Source organism: Pristis pectinata, chromosome 4 (genome assembly GCF_009764475.1).
Source record: "Pristis pectinata isolate sPriPec2 chromosome 4, sPriPec2.1.pri, whole genome shotgun sequence".
NCBI lineage: Eukaryota > Metazoa > Chordata > Chondrichthyes > Rhinopristiformes > Pristidae > Pristis > Pristis pectinata.
This window is the reverse complement of record NC_067408.1, coordinates 18,952,619-18,972,437: the sequence shown is the minus strand read 5'-3', so window position 1 is coordinate 18,972,437 and position 19,819 is coordinate 18,952,619. Positions and strand designations below refer to the sequence as shown.

The 19,819-nt window shown below is 39.8% G+C and overlaps 1 protein-coding gene across 1 annotated transcript in view; it reads right to left on the bottom strand.

Annotated features, from left to right (window-relative positions):
• Positions 1-19,819, bottom strand: part of LOC127569407 (teneurin-2-like) — a 603,649-nt gene that overhangs the window by 92,294 nt on the left and 491,536 nt on the right. Inside the window, 2 exon segments of the mRNA XM_052014021.1 lie at positions 7,481-7,675; positions 15,294-15,395. Of these exon segments, the coding sequence (XP_051869981.1) occupies positions 7,481-7,675; positions 15,294-15,395 (297 nt within the window).

Sequence of the window (19,819 nt, the reverse complement as noted above, 5' to 3'; positions counted from 1 at the left end):
GGTGGTGGAGGAAGATACTTCCACAACATTTAAAAAGTATCTAGACAAGCATTTGAATCGCCAAGGTATGCATGGCTGTGCACTATGTCCTGGTAATTGGAATGAGTATAGATAGGTATTTGATGGTTGGCATGCACCTGGTAGACCAAAGGCCGACTTCTGTGGTGTGTGATTTTATGCCTCTGATCTCGAGAATGTTTCTCCCGAAGCAAATTTTAGAATAAATAGACCTAATGAATTTGCGACTCACCTGAGTGGAACAGAGTAAATACAGACTTATTTCTTCAAAGCATTGCTTCCTTCCTATCATTCCTAAGTTACTGTTCTTGCTGACATGTTCCTGACAGTTGGAGAATGCTTGAGAACATATAGGTCAATAAACCCTTCCTCCATCTGTACCCTCTGTTTCGGCCTACCTGAGATTACATGGATAATCAATATGTACAGATATGTGCATGGAATTGTATTGGGATAAAGGTCTTGCTAAGTGGTGGAAATGGGAGAGGTATAGCAAAACAATGATGAATACAATTAACCTTACGGAACTTAACCCCAAACAAGGTCTCATCATTGAACCTTAGTATGCGTGCTTAAGTTGGTAACTTGGATGATTCTTTCTCAAATGAGCGGTTGGCAGAAACTATTACTTCTGGAAAAAAAATGCAAGATCTTTTCACTGTGTTGAGGGAATATTTGGCTCATTAATACTTCAACTTGGTTTTAGCAGTATAGGGTTGCAAAATGCTATCATCAAATCCAATGTCATTGCATGTATTAAGTATAATAAACACAATGCTCAAGGCATGCTTGTGACCCAGTAAGTTCCTTTAAGGTAATTAACTACCTCCAATTCTATTTCCTTGCAAATTCAAAGCTTGTAACTGCATACAAATCAGCCAAGTCCATTCTTTACTTAGGAATACAAATCAATAAGATTATTTCCATTTCTTAACATAATGTCTGATATATTTGCAGCAGTTTACTCTTATCACTCAGCCTGCCGAACTATCACATCTCATATTTTAAAAAGGTTTGTGCAGAATCCTCCAGAGACAAGGCACAGCGTTTGGATTTACACTATGTTTTCAATTTTGATTTAGCTGAATCAGTTACTTTTGTATTGATCAATGTCATGGATAGTGTAATGCTGGAATGTACCAGTGAATTCATGCAGCACCTAGATGGCAGAAAATGATCTGTAATTCTGTTGGGGAAATAATCATATTCAAATATTTGGAATGCACTTCTTTATAAAAAACAGAGCAGGCATTTATAACACAATCATGTTTGAAGGGCAGTTGGGAGTATTTTGTGTGATGTCTGGCTTGATTAAATGACATGACTGACACCAGGGGGAGCTTCTGGGTAGATTCTGCTTCAAGAACAGCAGTTGCAGAATATTTTGTTGCCAGTTTTCTATTCTGTTCACTACTGCTAGAAGTATAACTCTCCAATTAACTCCTCTTTCTCATTTCCTGTCCCAAAGAAAATGGAATGCAATCTTGGAAGATGATTCCGCTGGTGGTAGCAGGTTTCTGGTATTTAGTTCAAATGGCCACATTTTAGAGGCAGCTTACTACTCCCTGATAAATAGTGATTCTATCCTCAATGGACATCCCTGCAATGGTTTTCCCAGTCAGGGCGAACAGATAGTGATCATGGAAATCAACCCAGCTGGAATTTTCTGCTCCTGTTTAGGGTTACTGCTGCCTTAGATGTGCCTTGAGATGTGCCAATAGATGTGCCTTGATCTGTTTGACACACTGATGGAAAATGAGCCTCTGCTTGTATGGCCTTGTTGGCCATGTAATTATCCACTGGGTGCTATAGACAGGCATCTGACTCAATATGGTCAGTTCCTTGAATGGTCTGTCAGGTTAAAATGATCTCAAACCTGGAAATCCACCCCATGTTAAAAATTCAAAGATATTCCTTTTTCAGATCTTTTAGGTATATTAAAGTATACCACCAGGAAGACAGGATTGAAAATTTAGCCACTGGCTTTTGATCAGTTGTTGATTAAGATGGAGGGCTTCCACACTCAATGCTTTTACTTTGGCAGGAGTTAACAACCATTTTCATTTGTAATTTCTAGCAATCAAAACATAATAAAGATACCTACTGCTCCTGGTAAAGTTAAATTAACCTGAAATGATGCACTTCATTGTTGCGTTGCTTTTTGCAGATCAGTCTTGATGAGGAACAGAGTGGAGAAAAATATCAAGCTAAGATTTCAAGTGCAATGTAAATAACAGTACAGAATGGGTCACCATAATGTTAAATTTGACTTGCTTGAAGAACAAAATAGCAACCCTACTTATGAGATAACATACAGACTGGATTGTGCACTATAGTAGTCCAATGGCAAAGGGCCCAGATATTATATATACAAGCAGTTAATCCCCAGTTGATGAATACCAAGTTATGACTGCTTTTGAAAGAAAAAAACTATGCTGCCCTAAAATAATATATACATGCAGAATTAATGAGTATATTATGTTGTCAGTCATCTTATTTTGCCAGTACAGGGGGTGATATGGGACAATAATGCTCTGAAGCCTCTGATAAGCAAAATAAAATAATTAGATATCAAGAGTGGCTGTACTGTGTAACAAGAGAGAATACTAAAGAGCTTGGAGTACGTCACAGGGAAAACACATAGATAATCATGTGTTTCTACAGGAAAATATGTCACCAGCTGCATTATAATATAGAAATGCACACAGCTGTGTTCTGATACAGGAAAATAAAGCATAATACTGCCAGTATCTTAAAATAGGTTAACACATTGCTCACTGCTGGTTTATAAAGGATAATGCATAGATGGTCTTGTATTAAGAGGAAGTAACCGTAAAGAAATCCAAACAAGAAAGGAAAACATTTTGATATGGTCTAACACATTTAAAGTATTTGTTTTTTTATGATATATCGAAAGAAGGAAAAATAATTTACTACTGATTAAATCAGAGATGTTAAGTTTGGAAGATGCTTTACATCTTTTCATTTTTGACTTGTCACTAATCGCTATTGCACCTTCAGCTGTCCGGGTCTTAAGCTCTGAAATTCTTTAACTAAACCTCTCCACCTCTTTTTCTTCCTTCTTTAATAGCAGCTTTTTTGGCTCAGTTTGATTTCTTGTCTGACTATTTCTTATGAAATGGCTTTGGTCTCTTTTGCTACATTAGAGGTGCTACATAAATAGAAGTTGTTATTGAAAAAGTGGTGAACTCCTTTGATTGTTTGAATGCCATTACAGCGAGACTACCATGGTGTATGTGTATGTAAGAATTGGGAAGTATCACGTGGTATAACTTTGATAAATCCTTGTGCCCAGACTCTGGTAGTTTGTTGCTAATTAATGCCTTGAATGAGGATGTGCTGGTTACGCTCTACCTTAACCTGAAAGTATCTTCTTTGCAGCAGCTTTCAGGAAGCACAGAGACACAATGAGGAAGGGATGTTGCGGCATAAAAGCACAACAGGATAATGATTGACAGTGAGAACATGTATGAAGAGAGCAATGAAAATGACAGATTAGATATACTGGAGAGCTCAAAAAATATGAGTAGAGTCAGCAGATCTCCCTCTATCTAGAAAGAGTGGAGCTGTTTATTAGGGGCAATGGCATCATTAAAGTGCTGGGAGAGGATGTGATGTAGAGGAACAAGATAATGCATGAAAAGAGGAAAACAATATTGAAACTGGCAGTAGGTTCAGAGGCAAACGAACCACTGCAGAGAATAAAGGATGTCTTGGTAAAGCTCCAAGTGAACAACTTTAAAGAAATTCATGGACACACAACTACAGGATTCAAATGACAGTGTGGCTAGGTTTTGATTCACTGTTACAATATTACAGCTGAAAATATGTCATACTGAAATTCTCATTTGTCCATTGGATATTCTGTCATAGCTTAAATCTTCTAATTATGGTGAAAAAGTTCTCCCAGTTTCATTGTGGAGTTGCTATGACTCTGAGTTTTACTTTCTGTGTTTCTTGGAACTTTATTTGTCACTTTCATTACCAGCCTGGTTTCAAACAATCCACCAACTGACTACTTGTGCTTGACATGGATCTTGACTCTTTAGTTCCATGGAATGTCGTGGTTCTAATTATTTTGATGTAACACTGGCAAGGATGAGTGATTAATTAATGAATCTTTTTTTTTCTTTCATTCAAAGAAACCAGCCTCAATATTGGTATCAAGCAATGAATAATAAGGACTAGAAATATATTTGCCAAATAATCCTAGCAACAGCACATGCTACAAGGTGCATTGTTTGGCTTGACTGAAGCAGACAACTCCAAAACCTTCAATTCTCCAACTTGATATTCTGAAGATAAAATATCTGATCTTTAGGGAATAGCTGATAGGCCTCAGTGTGGTGGAATAATATTGCTCACTGTGATTATATCAATAGGGTATATGTCGGGTTTGGTGTGATACATGGACATGTGCTAGAATCAGTGTATAAACCAGGTGTCTGATGGATATCAGTGCAAGCGCTGACATTTTGGATATGATGCACCAGTGTGGGTTGCCACTGGGTGCTGTGTAATAAATGGGCATTGCAGCCTGGAAGTTGGATTGATTATCATACAAGGCTGGAGGTAATCATACAAAAAATCATTTTTCCCCAGAATAAATCAGAGCAACGATCATTTCAAATAAAATGGTGTCCACTGGGAAACTGGCCCCTGTACTTCTGGGTGAGATTCACACAAGTGCATCTGACCTTGGATAAATAAATCTATTTCAACAGTTTTTAAATCTCTCTGCAGTTCAAAGGCCTTTTTCAGCAGCAAGTTGTCAGAAGGTTGGCAGGGCTTCAACATACTTCATCTCAGGGGATGGCTTCAGTACCGTCATTATAGACAAGTCCAGTCATGGGAGCAAGCAAGGGCAGTGGGAGGTTCAAGCACAACCCAGCCTGTTCCCGATTACACTCAATAACTCCTACAGTCCACAATTCTGTCCATCTTGGCCTTGAATGACTGTTTCCTCAGCTCTCTGGGCTGGAGAATTCCAGCAATTTACAACCCTCAGAAGAAATTCCTCTTCAGCTCCATCTTAAACGGGTGATGCCTTATTTTATATTTCATAATTTCACATGACATAGAAGAAGGCCTTTGGGCCCTCTACATCTCTGCTAGCTCTCAAGGCTTTTCTCATTATTAAAAAGGATGCTCTGTTGACCTTGGGAGATCTAACTAGGCAGACGCGCAACTGACCGCTACTTGAACATTCTCCACATAGAGTGTGCTGCAACTACAGGGGAGTGTTTTCTCCTACATTCAGCTGCTGAAAAACTAATTGGTGCCTAAATGGTGACTCTACCAGTTGCACTCCATTACTAGAAGGGTTGTAATGGTCATGGCTGACCACTAAAGGTGGTGCAGGGGCCTTAAAGTAAGAGGCATAGATGTGCATATCAGCAAAGAGCCCATTCCCAAAGAATCTCAGAGAGACACTATACCCTGCCTGGACCTCACTGATGAACATATACTTGGGTCATTTCATTAGACTTAGTAGTTATCTCAAACTTCAGCTACAGACCAATGAAGTGCAACCCCTCTCCACTTTTTGAGGACACTTCCAGAGGAGACAGAAAAAGGCAAGGTAGCAAAGAGCAGAATCTTAAATGAGAACTTTTTCTTTCTGGTGTGATGAGGCCAGTTAAGGATCATATACAAGGCCTGAGATGTGCGCGAGTGCTACATTTGGGAAGTGTTGGGGTCTCTTAGGCTGGATTGAGGATAACTTCCTCTGTCAGGTGCTTTCAGATGCCTGCTGTAGGTAGTCCATATCTCAGAAATCACTGCTACCTGGTACAGCATGAGCTTTATACCAGGTTTGAGGTATTGTTCTTCAAACGCTCTTATCCATAGATGGTCGAAGGTTGAGCTGGCTCCACTCCAGCAGGAAGTTTGTTTGGGTGAGGAGCAAGATTGTGGTGGAAAAATACTGTTCACTGTATTTACTTTCGAGTTTTTGTGCAGTGAACATGATGTCCATTGTGCCTCTAGGAGGACTGACTGCACACAGTGATTCAGTGAGCAGCCCTCCAGTGGCAGGAGGTGGTTAGGGAGGTCTCTTGCGATAACTTTCCATGTGGCAGACAACAGGAAGTTCCCAATGTAACTCCTGCTGTAAGATTTGCCTTCTTTCTTGAAGACGGTGATGATTATGGTATCTCATGCCCCCAGTCATGCCCTCCTCTTACCAGATGTGTGAGAAGAGGTTGTGAAGTTGTGACTGGACTGTACTCCCTTGGTCCCCATAGCCTACTGATCACTGGTAACAGGAGGAATATTTAGGAGATGTAATGAATTGGTGTGTAAAATTGTTCTGAAGCTGTCATTGTCATTTTCAAACTTGCACTCCAGCCAGCGCCTTGTCCTTAACTCTCAGAGCTGAACACCAGCCCCTTTCAAAGGGGGAATCATGAAGCACTTACAGGTCACTTACTGGTTAAGCATTGCTGAACTGCATTTGTCTTTCACTCAGTTGTAGCCATTCACAAGGTTCCACTCACAAAAGATTTCTTGCAGCCCTAAGAGGTGCAGGTGCTTTTAATTACAATGATATCAGATCTCCTCCCAGTGAACAGCACAGACAGCATGACTGCATGGGGCATGAGTAAAACATCAGGCAACATCAATTTAAAGTGAATCTGCTTCCAACACAATGAAAAGGAACAGAGTGATAACAGTTTGTCCTTATAAAGTCTTAACTGCAGAAACATGCTCCAAGGAGCTTCACAGTAGTGTTAGAAAACAAAATTTGACACTGACCCCAGTAAAGAGCAACAAGGAATACAAAGCTCAGTCAAGCAGTTTGGTTTTAAGGAATGCATTAGAGAACTGATATGGGGCAGAGAATAGAGAGGTTTGGAAAGGGAATCCGGAGCTTTGAGCCTTCACACCCACCAATGATCCAAACAATATGAACAGAAATTGCTGGAAACATCGAGGTCAGGCAACATCTGTGGAAAGAGGAAAAGAGTCTGACAAAGGATCTCTGACATCTGCAGATTTTTTTTTGATTTTCAAATAAGAGCAGAGGAGTATAATGGAGAATCACAGGATGAAGATATAATGGAGAATCACAGGAATCATAAAGGACTGGAGGAGGTAACAACAATATAGAGATTAAAAACGATGGAGTGATTAAGATCAGAGATGTGCAGGAGGCCAGAAATGAAGAATTGCAAGAGGCTTCTGAAGTAGAGAGGGGTGGGTCTACGGAAGGATTTGGAAACAAGTCTGAGAATCTTGAAGTTGAGGTGTATCAACTTCAAAATTCTCAGACTTGTTTCCATGACTTCCACATCAGTTTCTGGCGCTTATTCATTTCAACCACCCTCTGAAATCTTAAGTAGACTAACACTTGAAACTGCATTAGTGACATAACTGTGGCTATGCAAGTTCAGTATACTGGAAGAACCTCTACAGTCGCATTTCTCCACTGCTTTTTTACCTTCCTCACAGTTCTCGCCTTTGAAGCCTGCAGAGCAGACACAAGTTCCAGCGGTACATATCCCACGGCCACCGCACGCAGGGTCAATGCACTGTCCAACGGGTACATTACACTCAGCTCCCTTCCAGCCACTGTAACAGACGCAGTTGCCCTTCGCGTATTGTCCATTCCCACTGCACAGCACAGGACAAGCAACTGGAGAGGCACAGACAGAGGGGGAGAAAGGAACAGACGGACAGACAAAGATAAAGAGAAATGAATGCTTTTATCTGTGGTGGCCATATACTTCAGTAGTAAAATGCATACTTAAGCAACAATAATTATACCGTGAGTTTATATCCCAAAAATATGGAATTCAAAATAACGGGATGTGGAGAGGATCTAGTGTCTCTACTGTGATGGAGTCATTTCCATGGGTTTAATTTTGACAAATGGATGCAAATTCCTTTGAATCTCTTTTCAGTGAACTTTCAAATGTATTTGGTGTGTTCCATTGTTCTGAGACACTGTCCCTAACAGAGAGTCTTATCCCATAATGATCTCCTGCAATGTCACTATAATAATAGTCTAAATAGTATTACGAGAGTAATTGGGATCATTGTGAAAATTGATCAGTAATTTGGGAAAAAATTGTGAAAACATGGTGGAGAAAGAGGTTGATTTTAACTGTGATGGGAATTAGTGTTAAAGCAGGTGGCAGTTTGCCAACGTGCCTGAGTATCAGACTGGAGAGATTTTAATTCCCAGAAACCAAATGAATCCCCCCAAACTGACTCCTGCTTGGAACAACTGTGATGTTGATGATGGCAGGTAGTAATGGAAAGTCAAGGGTGGTGGGGGGAGAGGGTGGGCAAGTAGATCCCAGATGTCTCCCCACACCACCCCCCCACCCCCCAACTCCATGTTATCATCAAGGTAAGTAAATGAGGCAGGGAGGGTGATAGTGGAATTGCGAATAATCAGGCAACTTGGTTGTAACAAGCAAGGCCCAAGGTTCCCTTCTGACTCACCAATACTCTACAGAACAATTAATATCTTCTTGTTACCGTTGAGGTGCCGGGGTTAACTGCATGCAGATGTAAATTATAATTCTATTGCTATATCAATGAAAATATGAGGAGGAAAGATGAATTATTCCTGTAAAAGACATGTTGCCCTCTGTCAAACTTGGTGATGATGTCATTGGGTGAATTGTTTTGTGAACTCAGATAGTTTAAAAACACTTCATTGTTACAGGTGGCTTTGGGGATTTAGTTAATGTGGGTGATGGGTGGTTAAAATCAAATCAGAACCAAGCCAGTTCACCTCTGGGACCAAGGTTACGATTCAGTCCAGATGGAGAATAGAGGAGAATGAAAGTCACTTTTCTCTGACAGCTGCCAGAAGTCCAAGTGATTCGATGCTAATTTAAGGCAAACTTGAGGGAAAAGATCACTCTCAGAGTGACATCATTTAGAATTCAAATGTGATGCTTCAATCTGGAGCAAGTGATCATTTACTCTGAAAAAGAATCAATTCTTTCTGTTTAAAGGGTATATTTCAAACGTGCTGGAGACATGAACACTTCACTAACGTTCTGTTTTGTGACTGAACCTCTAGTGGTTCTGCATAGCTCCATATTTATATTTCATGATATACTGTGACATGTTCAAAATCATTTTTCTATGGAAATGACATCACCACATGTAGCACCAAATTACAACTTGCAGGAATATGTCTTATTAAAAACCGGTTTACTTTGATCGTCAATTGGTTTTTACTACAATTTTCAACTGGACTTTTTTTTAAAAAGTACATTTATGCATTCAATTTGACACTTAACATGTCAATTTCAACTGGTCATGTTTGTGCCTACTGATCTGATGCCTTATTGAACTTCAGTGAGGGTAGGAGAGACATCGTTTGCCTTCAAAAGTAGATTTATGGACAGGAATAGTGTCAAAATGGAGCACTTCTGACCTTGCATCAGAAGCAACACAAAACCCTGCTAATATAGTACGGCACAACTTGAGAGGAAGGCACAAATCAAGAAGGCATCCCTAACCGAAGGAAGGGTTGTTACCAGGTGTGTGCCATCATTGTCCTCATGAACCTTTGGGAGTACTGTGCTGAAGTAAGCAGCAAATTCAACAATATGTAATTAATCCGCTGTGAGTTATAATTGATTTAGTTAAAAGGAAATCGGATTTTTTTTATAAACTGAACCAAAGGATGCTGATGTATGTTAAAAACATGACAGGCGACCCTGGAGAGATCAACAGATTCAAAATCACAGCTGCTTAATTAAACTTTCAGTGAAGTTGTTTGACGTTTTTTTTGCAGAAGTTGTCTGTGATTGATGAGGATAATAATTTTATACACCTGTAAGTGAGTTTAACTGTAGTAATACTTCATTCATGCCACCTCTTTCACTAAAATAAAAGTGTTGCCATACAAATGCTTTCTGTTTATTACATCTGCCAATGCTCTGTGCATAGCTGAGTGGCAGAGTGGGCAAAGTACTCACCTTTTTCCACTGAGACCTTTGGTCTCAGGAAATGACTAAGAGACAGGTACAAATACAGGACCGGTACAGGCAGTGCATGTTGAAACTGGTAAAAATCCAATAGTTTGATGCCCAATATGCCAATTTCCTCCTCCCCCCAATAGCTGAGGTCTCAAATATTAGCATCCTATGTTCGTAGGATTGCCCACTCATTCTACTTGGCTGCTTGCGATCACCATCAGGGATATGCTGCATTGATTCACTTGGGACATACACATTATCAGCCTCATAGCTTGTACATATTTAGTCACCTCGAAAATCTTTCAAGTGTACCATGAAGGTGACTCTCACATTTACCCAGCATTGCTCCATTATATTGCAATGTAGGCACTACTCATGGGCTCATGTAGACAGGGAGAGGGTCAGTGTGATGTTTTGACTCAGTAAACAGCAGCTACCTGACTGATGTCTTGTTCATTGTACCAGTGAGGATATACCATTAGCCATGTGCTCTTTAACAAGTGCTCCCTGCCAGTATGGGTTGGAGTGGGGTGTCAGTGAGGGGAATGCGGTTTTGCCAAAATAGGTTTAATTAACTTGGGAAATGTGTGACATAAATAATACGGAGGCAAATAATACAAAAAGAAAACCTACCCTTGTGCTTAAATTTAGAAAAATGTCGCCGTCCTTGAGTAGAAAGCCATAAACAAACAAGAATGCACAACAAAAATAAAACAGCAAACTCAGCATGAGAACCAATATCTGAAAAGATGAAGCTTTATACACATCTGTACCTGGAAACAGCTTAACCTGGCAAAGGAGAACCTTCCTTTTTCAAGGTAACACATTAATCCATTTGAAGATATTTGAATTTTGGTTTTGACCAAATGATTGGACATAAAAATTAAAATCAATATTTCAGGGCCTATTTTCACCTAGCCACTGCCGGATTAAGTTGCTGCAAGGTACCATATCATGGGCTGTTGAAGGACCTAAAGCTATCAGTTCTCTTATATGTATCTATTTCCCCATCATTATTTGCTCTTCTAAAGCACATGACTCATACCGAAGCATAGTCTTGGGGGCAATGACAACCATCCAATTCCTCACCCAAGGAATCAGTTTAAATATGTGGAATAAGGCAGTGACTGTTGGCAGGTTTAGCTGTGGAAGGGAGTGGTGAGGGACTGGACATTGCAGTCAAGACTGAGCCAGTCCCCACCTGACATCCACACAGGCACATTTTCCAACAGCACTCGTTGGTTAATAATTGGGAGCATGAACTATGATGGAACTTTATTTCCTTTCCTGATCCAGGGGCAATGAGGTCAACTGGGTGCCCTCACTGTCACATAGACAAAGATCAGCAAACTTGAAAAGAGTCAGTAATTTTCATTTTTCATTGTTTTGTTTTACATCAGCAGTTTTACATCACTCACTCACAGACCAGTAGGGGCCCAATGTTTACACTTCTATAAGTATGCATAAACATAAACATTTTGACAAACTAAATTCTTAACTTTAGGGGTAGAAGCTTTATAAATTGCAGAGAAAAATATATTTAAATATTTTCTCCCACAGATGAATTAATTTCATTATTTCAATCTAACCAAAAAATATTAAATTAATAAACTGGAGCTGCTTTTTAACTTGGCATATACAATATAGAATACCTTGCTATCATTTGGCAAGATTTGGCTGCAAATATTGTGTACCCTGCCCTACAGATTCAGAAAACAAGGTGGAGCCTGTAGTTAACCATTGTCCAGATTCTTAGATTAGTAATCCAGAAAATCTGAGCCCCCAAACCTCTAGGCCTTCTTCATCATTTAAATTCACTTTGAAATAAAAATGAGATACAAGCTTATCATGAGGTCAGAAAAACCAGCACAAATTGCCTTTTAATTGAAGAAAGTTAAGATATGATTTTGTGGTTTATAACAGATACATAACAAAATTTATCTTCATGTGAATATTTATAATGGAAATTACTGAAAAATTCCATGGCCCACTGAAATTTTCAGTTGGGGAAATGGGATGCGGTTTATTGGAATGCTGAACTTGGAATCAATGACAAGCTTGTTTTAACTGTTTGATAAAAGAATTGTATCCAATGACATGATAAATATTGTTATGAATTTGCCACATTTACATACTTCACAGGAATCTTGTGCTATTCACAGTCATACATCAATCTACAGCTACAATTGATTAAATTGGTATGTTTAGAAAACAAATGTCCTTGGATGAATTGTTCAAAAAAGTATATATTAAATAAAGATTCTTATAAAACAGTATTATCTGAGGCCTCCTTCATTTCCTGAGTAAAAGGATATTCTGCTGGTGAGTGCCCAGCACAAGATCAGAGCTACTGAGAGGATAAATGTGACTGTTAAGACATTGCCCATTTGGGTAATGGTCGTTATAAATAAAAATAAATATATAGAAATAAAACTGACTTGGAACTAATGGTCCAGAATCTGTATTCATTGATGAGCTGCTCACATTCACCACTGATCTATGACAGAAGATCGTACAGATCTCCCCTGTGTTAATGCCAGCTCAGTCTTCAACAGTGAGACTCTGCCCTGCATTAACGCCTTTTGCTTATAAGCCTGGTCTTGTGAGGGAGCCAAAAACAAACCCCCACAAAACTGTTGGAAAAAAAAAACCTGACAACAGGCTAAGCCACATCTGCTTGCTAAGCCAACTGCCAAAGCATGGTGATTGTTTTATGCCATTCAGAAACATTCAAAAACATTCTAAACCAATTTAAAATCAAATAATTAAAACACTTAAGTAAGTTTAAAAGAAATCAGAGGTATTTAAATAATCTCAAACAACGTAGCTAATCTTACAAAACTAACGCTCACCTTAGTCGCTCATAACTGTTCTCCTCCATTGAGATCAATGGAGGAGACATCCCTCCCATAACATTTCACTCCAGCTCCAGACTTTCTGGCCTGGAATTTGCCGGGGTTTAACAGCAGAACTATCGGCAATCAACACAAGTTCCGGTATGTTTTGGGACTCGGTGTGCACGGAATCCCTGAGCTCTGTCACCCACTTCCCAGCTGTGTTCCAGTGAGATTACCCAGTATCTGTGCTGGGGATCACTCTCAGATCCTTTGAAATTCTGCAAACCCATTCATTTCAATGAAGATTAGAAGACTGCAGAGAAGTAATTGAAGAATAAGGTAATAATCATTAATAATCATTTGTACTTTGTTTAATGTTGCTAATTATTTAAAAGTGATTACATTATTTGTTGTTTGTTTTTAAATGAATACAGTTTGTGGATAATGTATTTCAGTATTCAGAATAATTAGATTGATTAGAGACATACAGAAACATTTAAAGGGTTTTACATCTTTGAGGGATGGCAAATGTGGAAGCAAGGCTTTGCCACCTGAGAAAGACCTCAAACAGGTTTTGTGGGGTTTGCTTGCTCGGGCCCACCTGCATCACCCTATGATGTCATTCAAAACCCTGGTGCAGGTCAGGACCTCACCTCTGAGCTCCAAGAGAATTTAGGTCAGAGAGGTCAGCCTTCAGGATCCAGAGAAGATAAGTCTGGGGAAAGGAGAACAAGGGCAGTGAGTGCACATAGTGAGCCTCAGTCAGGATAATCGGGGTTTACAGTCCATCAGGGAAGTGAGGAAATAGTTAGTGAAAAGGCTGCAGCAGGTTTGAGACTTGTGCCTTCATGGATGCATGCCATAAATCCCAAACGTGGAGTCTGGCACTGGGAATTTACCCCATGTAGGTCTGCTTTAATTATCTTACTCTCCTTTGCACCTCACAATTTTGTAACCCTTGCCTGAAACCTCCCAAATACTGAAATGACGATCTAATGCCAACCATTCTCTTCCCAAACTACAAATATTTCCTCCCACATTTTCAACAACACCACCAACCCATTGCCCGACCCTGACACTTTTCACCTCCACCAACCCCCATTTTAATTGTAGCCTGAGCCCATTTTGATCCTGACCCTCTTCCACTCTTGGCCAGATGACCACCTTTCTGATAACAGCTTAACCCTTCTTCTAACCTAAGAAACCTTTCAATGGCATGCCATTGTGCTGTAAACATATATGGAAAACAATAGAGGTATGCTTTCAAAATATCAATTGTTCCTTATTTAATTGCTTTACCGTTGAATTAAAACCAGAGCATGCTGGAGATGCTCAGTAAATCAGACAGCATCTTAGAGAGAGAAACAGTGACTGCATTTCAGGTCCATGACCTTTTGATGAAAAGTAATCAACTTGAAATGTTAATTCTGTTTCTCACTTCACAGCTGCTGCATGGTCTGCTGAGTATTTCAGCATTCTCTGTCTTTATTTCAGATTTCTGGCATCTTCAATACATTGATTTTTGATGACTGCACTGTTGAAGAATGTGATTTCCAAGATCATTTCATATTGGTGCCTGAAAACTGGCAAAAACAAATTCCCTCTTTAGCATCACAATTAACTGTGTTCTGTTGAACATTGATACCTACCAAAGGACTGACAAATAAATAAACTTCCACCATCTGTATCTGCATTTAGCTTCCATGCATATCTCTCCTACCAATTTTAAACCGATTGTGCTGACTGGATAAAGTCTTCAGCCAGAACAAACGCTTGGATTATTATTTATCTAAACAAATAACAAATGATATCTTCTGGTACTGAATTGGGAGGGATTAATTTTGCTGGTTTTCTGATATGATTTCTTGCTCTCTGTTCTTATATTTTTTAAGCCATTAAGATGAAAGAATGGATTACTTTGTTGGTGTAAATGCTGGAATTGAGCATTCTCAGGTGGGCTACAGTATGGTTTTCATAAAATCTGTAGCTCCATCAGCATGTTCATTGACTCACAATAATCCTAGCGTAGGTGGATATTCCAAACCCCAAACATCTTTTGTTCTCCTCACGAGTCTATTCTGTGCTGCCTGCAAGAATGATTCTTAAATTAATATTAAACTGTACCCTGCTCTCCTTAAGTTTCTCCATCCCAAAAATACTTCGTCTCACCAAGGAACTTTGAAGAGATCAATACAAATAAGGATTTTATTGGTGGGACTTACTGTGAAATGTTTCTCTTACTTGTGGGTCTGTCAGGAAAAGTTTAATTTGGTGCTTCACAGTACTTCAATACCAAGTTAGCATGAACAAAATGCAGCTTGAAAATAAGTAATTGTAATTTCTAACATTATCTCTAAAATATAGTTCCCTTTTACCAACATCAAATTGCTGGGCATGAAAAGATTCCATGATACATGCAGCAGAGTTGATGTCTATGGCCTTCATCTATTAGCAAGAGATCAAACGGTACCTTTTGCACAGTCGGCCCCATGGAATCCTGGGAAGCAGTGACAAACTCCTGACACACACTCTCCATTGCCATGGCAATTGTGAGGACATTCCTGCACAGAATCTGACAATGTCATAAATACGGTTAGTAAACAGTTTCTACTTAAGTGAATCTTCAATAATTGAATCTTTCCAATGAAGATTCAAAGCCATTTTTGTTCTGAGTATACTATGCTCATTGAGCCAATACATGCGGATGCTGGAGAAAGAGATAGCTTTTCTGTGTTGGCAGGAGTTTCAAGAATTGATAGGTCAGCATTGTCCAGAAATAGAGTTAACAATCCTTTCGACCACCTGAACAAACAGAGCTGAGAAACAGCACTCACCAATCCTCCAGTGTGACATTTTCATTTCCTACAACTTTGTAGGATTTGACTGAAAATGTCAAGTTAAGGACATAAGAATGCACTGGATAATACTGTAAAAGGCTACTTAGCTCATCAAATCTGTTCTTTGGACTGACCACGTCCAGTTTGCCCTCCCATGGACTCCATCCAACTGATCTAATCTCAAAGGAAACATTCTTCAAATTTTCTCCCTGTGGCTCCAAGATAATTAAGCTAAAGTCCAGAATATTTTACCGATTTTACAGTTTAGATTATTCAATCTTAATCAGCTACTTTCCACAGATAATATTTTCGTGATCTCAGCAGTACTTGAATTATCATATTGGGTACAGTCATTGATCACTTTTTTTTAAATTTATCTCTAAAACATTCATTTCCATTCTCTGCCAGATACTTAGCAATTAGCACAGAATTGGGGCTAAATTTGAAGACAGATTCCAGAAATGTGAGCTTAAATGCTAATTGACTGCATAACTCAGCTTCCAGGTTTCTAATCTTCTTGCCTTTTTCCCTTCTCCTTTCAAGTTTGGTCACTTTTGGACATACACTTCCACATGAGAATAGAAATGATATACAAAAAAAAACAGGATCTGCTCCAAAATGCTACCAAACAAAGAAAGTAAAAGAGAAAGTGTTTTTCATTCTTTAATTGGGTCCATTTTGTGTAAATTAGCGGCTGTGTTTGCGGATGATACAAAGAAAGGTGGAGGGGCAGGTAGTGTTAAGGAAGCAGGAAGGCTGCAGAAGGACTTGGACAGATTAAGAGAATGAGCAATGAAGCGGCAGATGGAATACGGTGTAGGGAAGTGTATGGTCATGCACTTTGGTCGAAGGAATAAAGGCATAGAGTACTTTCTAAATGGGGAGCAAATTCAGAAATCAGAGGTGCAAAGGGACTTGGGAGTCCTCGTGCAGGATTCCCTAAAGGTTAACCTGCAGGTTCAGTCGGTAGTAAGGAAGGCAAATGCAATGTTAGCATTCATTTTGAGAGGACTACAATATAAAAGCAAGGATGTAATGCTGAGGGTTTATAAGGCATTAGTCAGACCACATTTGGAGTACTGTGAGCAGTTTTGGGCCCCATATCTAAGGAAGAAAGTGCTGGCATTGGAGAGGGTCCAGAGGAGGTTTACAAGAATAATCCTGGGAATGTAAGGGTTAATGTATGAGGAGCATTTGATGGCTCTGGGCCTGTACTCACTGGAGTTTGGAAGGATGAGGGGGGAATCTCATTGAAACCTACCAAATATTGAAAGGCCTGGATAGAGTGGATGTGGAAAGGATGTTTCCAGTAGTGGGAGAGTCCAGGACCAGAGGGCACAGCCTCAGAATAGAAGGATGTCCCTTTAGAACAGAAATGAGGAGGAATTTCTTCAGTCAGAGGGTGGTGAATCTGTGGAATTCATTGCCACATCAGGCTGTGGAGGCCAAGTCACTGGGTATATTTAAAGCGGAGATTGATAGGTTCTGGATTAGTAAGGGCGTCAAAGGTTACGGGGAAAAGGCAGGAGAACGGGTTTGAGAGAGAAAAGTAAATCAGCTATGATCGAATGGCGGAGCAGACTTGATGGGCTGAATGGCCTAATTCTGCTCCTATGTCTTATGGTCTTTAAGAATGAAGAGCAAGTATCTAAAGGAATGGGACTTCAAAAAAAATTTGCAAAAAGCACAGGAATCGCACATTTCCACTTGAAATACAGCATTGTTTCTACAAAATCTGCTGCTCCTTCAACCTAATTCCTACTGGTGAGGATTAATCCCATCATGGGTGGACATCCCCAATTCCAATCGTCTTTAGTTCCACTGACCATGCATTTCTGTGGTGTATGCAAGAGTGATTACAAATTTAATGCTCATCAGTGTCACACAGCAAGGATAGAAACTGTTCTGTTGAGATGATTTGTGCTCCTAATCTTAAACTTACCTATCCATAAAAAGACCTAGCTCCTATCTGAAACAGGATTAATATATTATCTTTGTCTTTCAGGATTTGGAAATTCAAGCAGAAGTTATAGAGATCACCTTCTGCATTCACCTCCTTCAGTGTGAACTAAATACCCTGAACCAGCACCCTATATGCAGAAAGGATAAAGCAAGAATGGAAGGACTGTAGCTGAATGAAGTGATGCCCAATACTTTACAATACCTAGGCCTGTTGGAATTGAGAGGAGTGGCATTCAATTTTAGGTGGGACCAAGGTGGAAGATGGTGTTTTAAAATTCTCCTGATATTCAGCAAGCTTAGAACTCCTATTTATCCTAAAATCAGCCTCCTGATTCCAGATCTCACAGTGTACTAAATAGGGCTCTGACTTTACCATAACTTTGAGAGTGGCCCTGGTCTGGGGATCTGAGATGGCAGCTTCAACCTCCCCTCATCTATGGGAGACAAAGTTTTTTTTTAACTGATTATTTAAAGTGCAAAGGGTTAACATCGGTATTTAAATCAAAGAGCATAACATGCGATGGACATTATGAGTCAGAATTTTCAGTAAGCAGTGAAACAACCACACTCATGGTGGACCTCAAAAAAGGCACAAGGCAAAGATCTAGTGAGCTCTGTGGTGATAACTTCCTCTTTTATTGAACTTCTGCTGTGAGGAATCAATTCCAAAGGATCCCTGATGCCCAATAGGCGTGATGGAATCAAACTCGCTGACCAATTTTTTGTCCTCCTTCATCTTTCACCCACCTGCCTCAGTCTCCCAACTCCACCCCTCCATCTCCCCTACCTGGCTCCATCTGCGTATCATCCTTCACCCCTGGAGACACAAGGGACTGCAGATGCTGGAATCTGAAGCAACAGGCAATCTGCTGGAGGAACTCAGCGGGTTGAGCAGCATCTGTGGGACAGGATGCAAAGGATAAAGCAAGAATGGAAGGACTGTAGCTGAATGAAGTGATGCCCAATGTTCATATGATGCAGGGTTTCAACCCAAATTGTCGACAGTTCCTCTCCTCCCACAGATGCTGCTTGACCTGCTGAGCTCCTCCAGCAGATTGTTGATCCTTCGCTCCTCCTCAGCCCACCAATCACCTCCACTCCCCCTCTCCTCTTTATACTGGCTACCTGGCCTCTACACTCAGTCCTGATGCAGGGTTTCCACCTGAAACACTAACAAATCCTTTCAACCCCACACATGCTGCTCGTCTCGTTGAGTTCCTCCAGCAGATTGTTTGCAGCTGATCAGCTGATCACATTAAAGAATTAATTCAGACTGCATACAAGAATGCAAAGTACACAGTTATTAATTAACTTCTTAATTCTTATACAGAATGCTAAGTAAAAAATGAATCATACGCATATGATTAAGCCTTGCAGCTCCATGGAAACGGACTTGATCCTGACCTCGAATGCTGCCTGTGTGGAGTTCACATGTTCTCCCTGTGACTGTGTTCGTTTCCTGTGGATGCTCCAGTTTCCTCCCACATCCTAAAAATGTGCTGGTTGGTTAATTGGCCATAGTGAATTACCCAACAGTACAGGTAAATGACGAAAGAATTAAAGCAGATTTGAGGGGCACATGAAAAAGAATAAGTTGCAGGGCTACAAGGAGGTAAGTAGAGAGGGAATGGGGCCATTGTGTTTGCTCTTTTGGGAGCCAGCACAGTGGGCTGAATAGCCTCATTGTAGTAAGTTGACATGTCATCAGTAAACAATAGAAACATTTAAAAACCCCTATATTATGAAATATTTATGTGAGGGAATTTTAATATGCAATCATATAATTTGTTTTCAGGTCAGATTGTTTGCAAAGCAATAAATAGGGCTCTGTGGACCATTAAAAATTCACTTAGACCCCATGTAACATAAGATTTTCAGAGTACTTTGTTTTTAGTTGGACCAGTTTATAAGAAGCTTAGATTCATGTTAACTCAAATGATTTCCCATTGTTGTGATGGAAAAGACTGTAAAACTGTATCGCTACATGTGGAAGCACATTGAATCATTAAGAGAACCAATGATTTCCATGTTGAACTGCACATCAGCAGAATTTTTAATATTGCTGTAGGTTTCATTGTTCAATGTCAACAAACACTGACAGTTTCATCCAAAGTATCAGAGCAAAATCTGTGCCATTGCTGTCAGTGTCACCCTTTCTAACTGACTCTCAATCATCCAAGCCTCATATCAGGCTTGC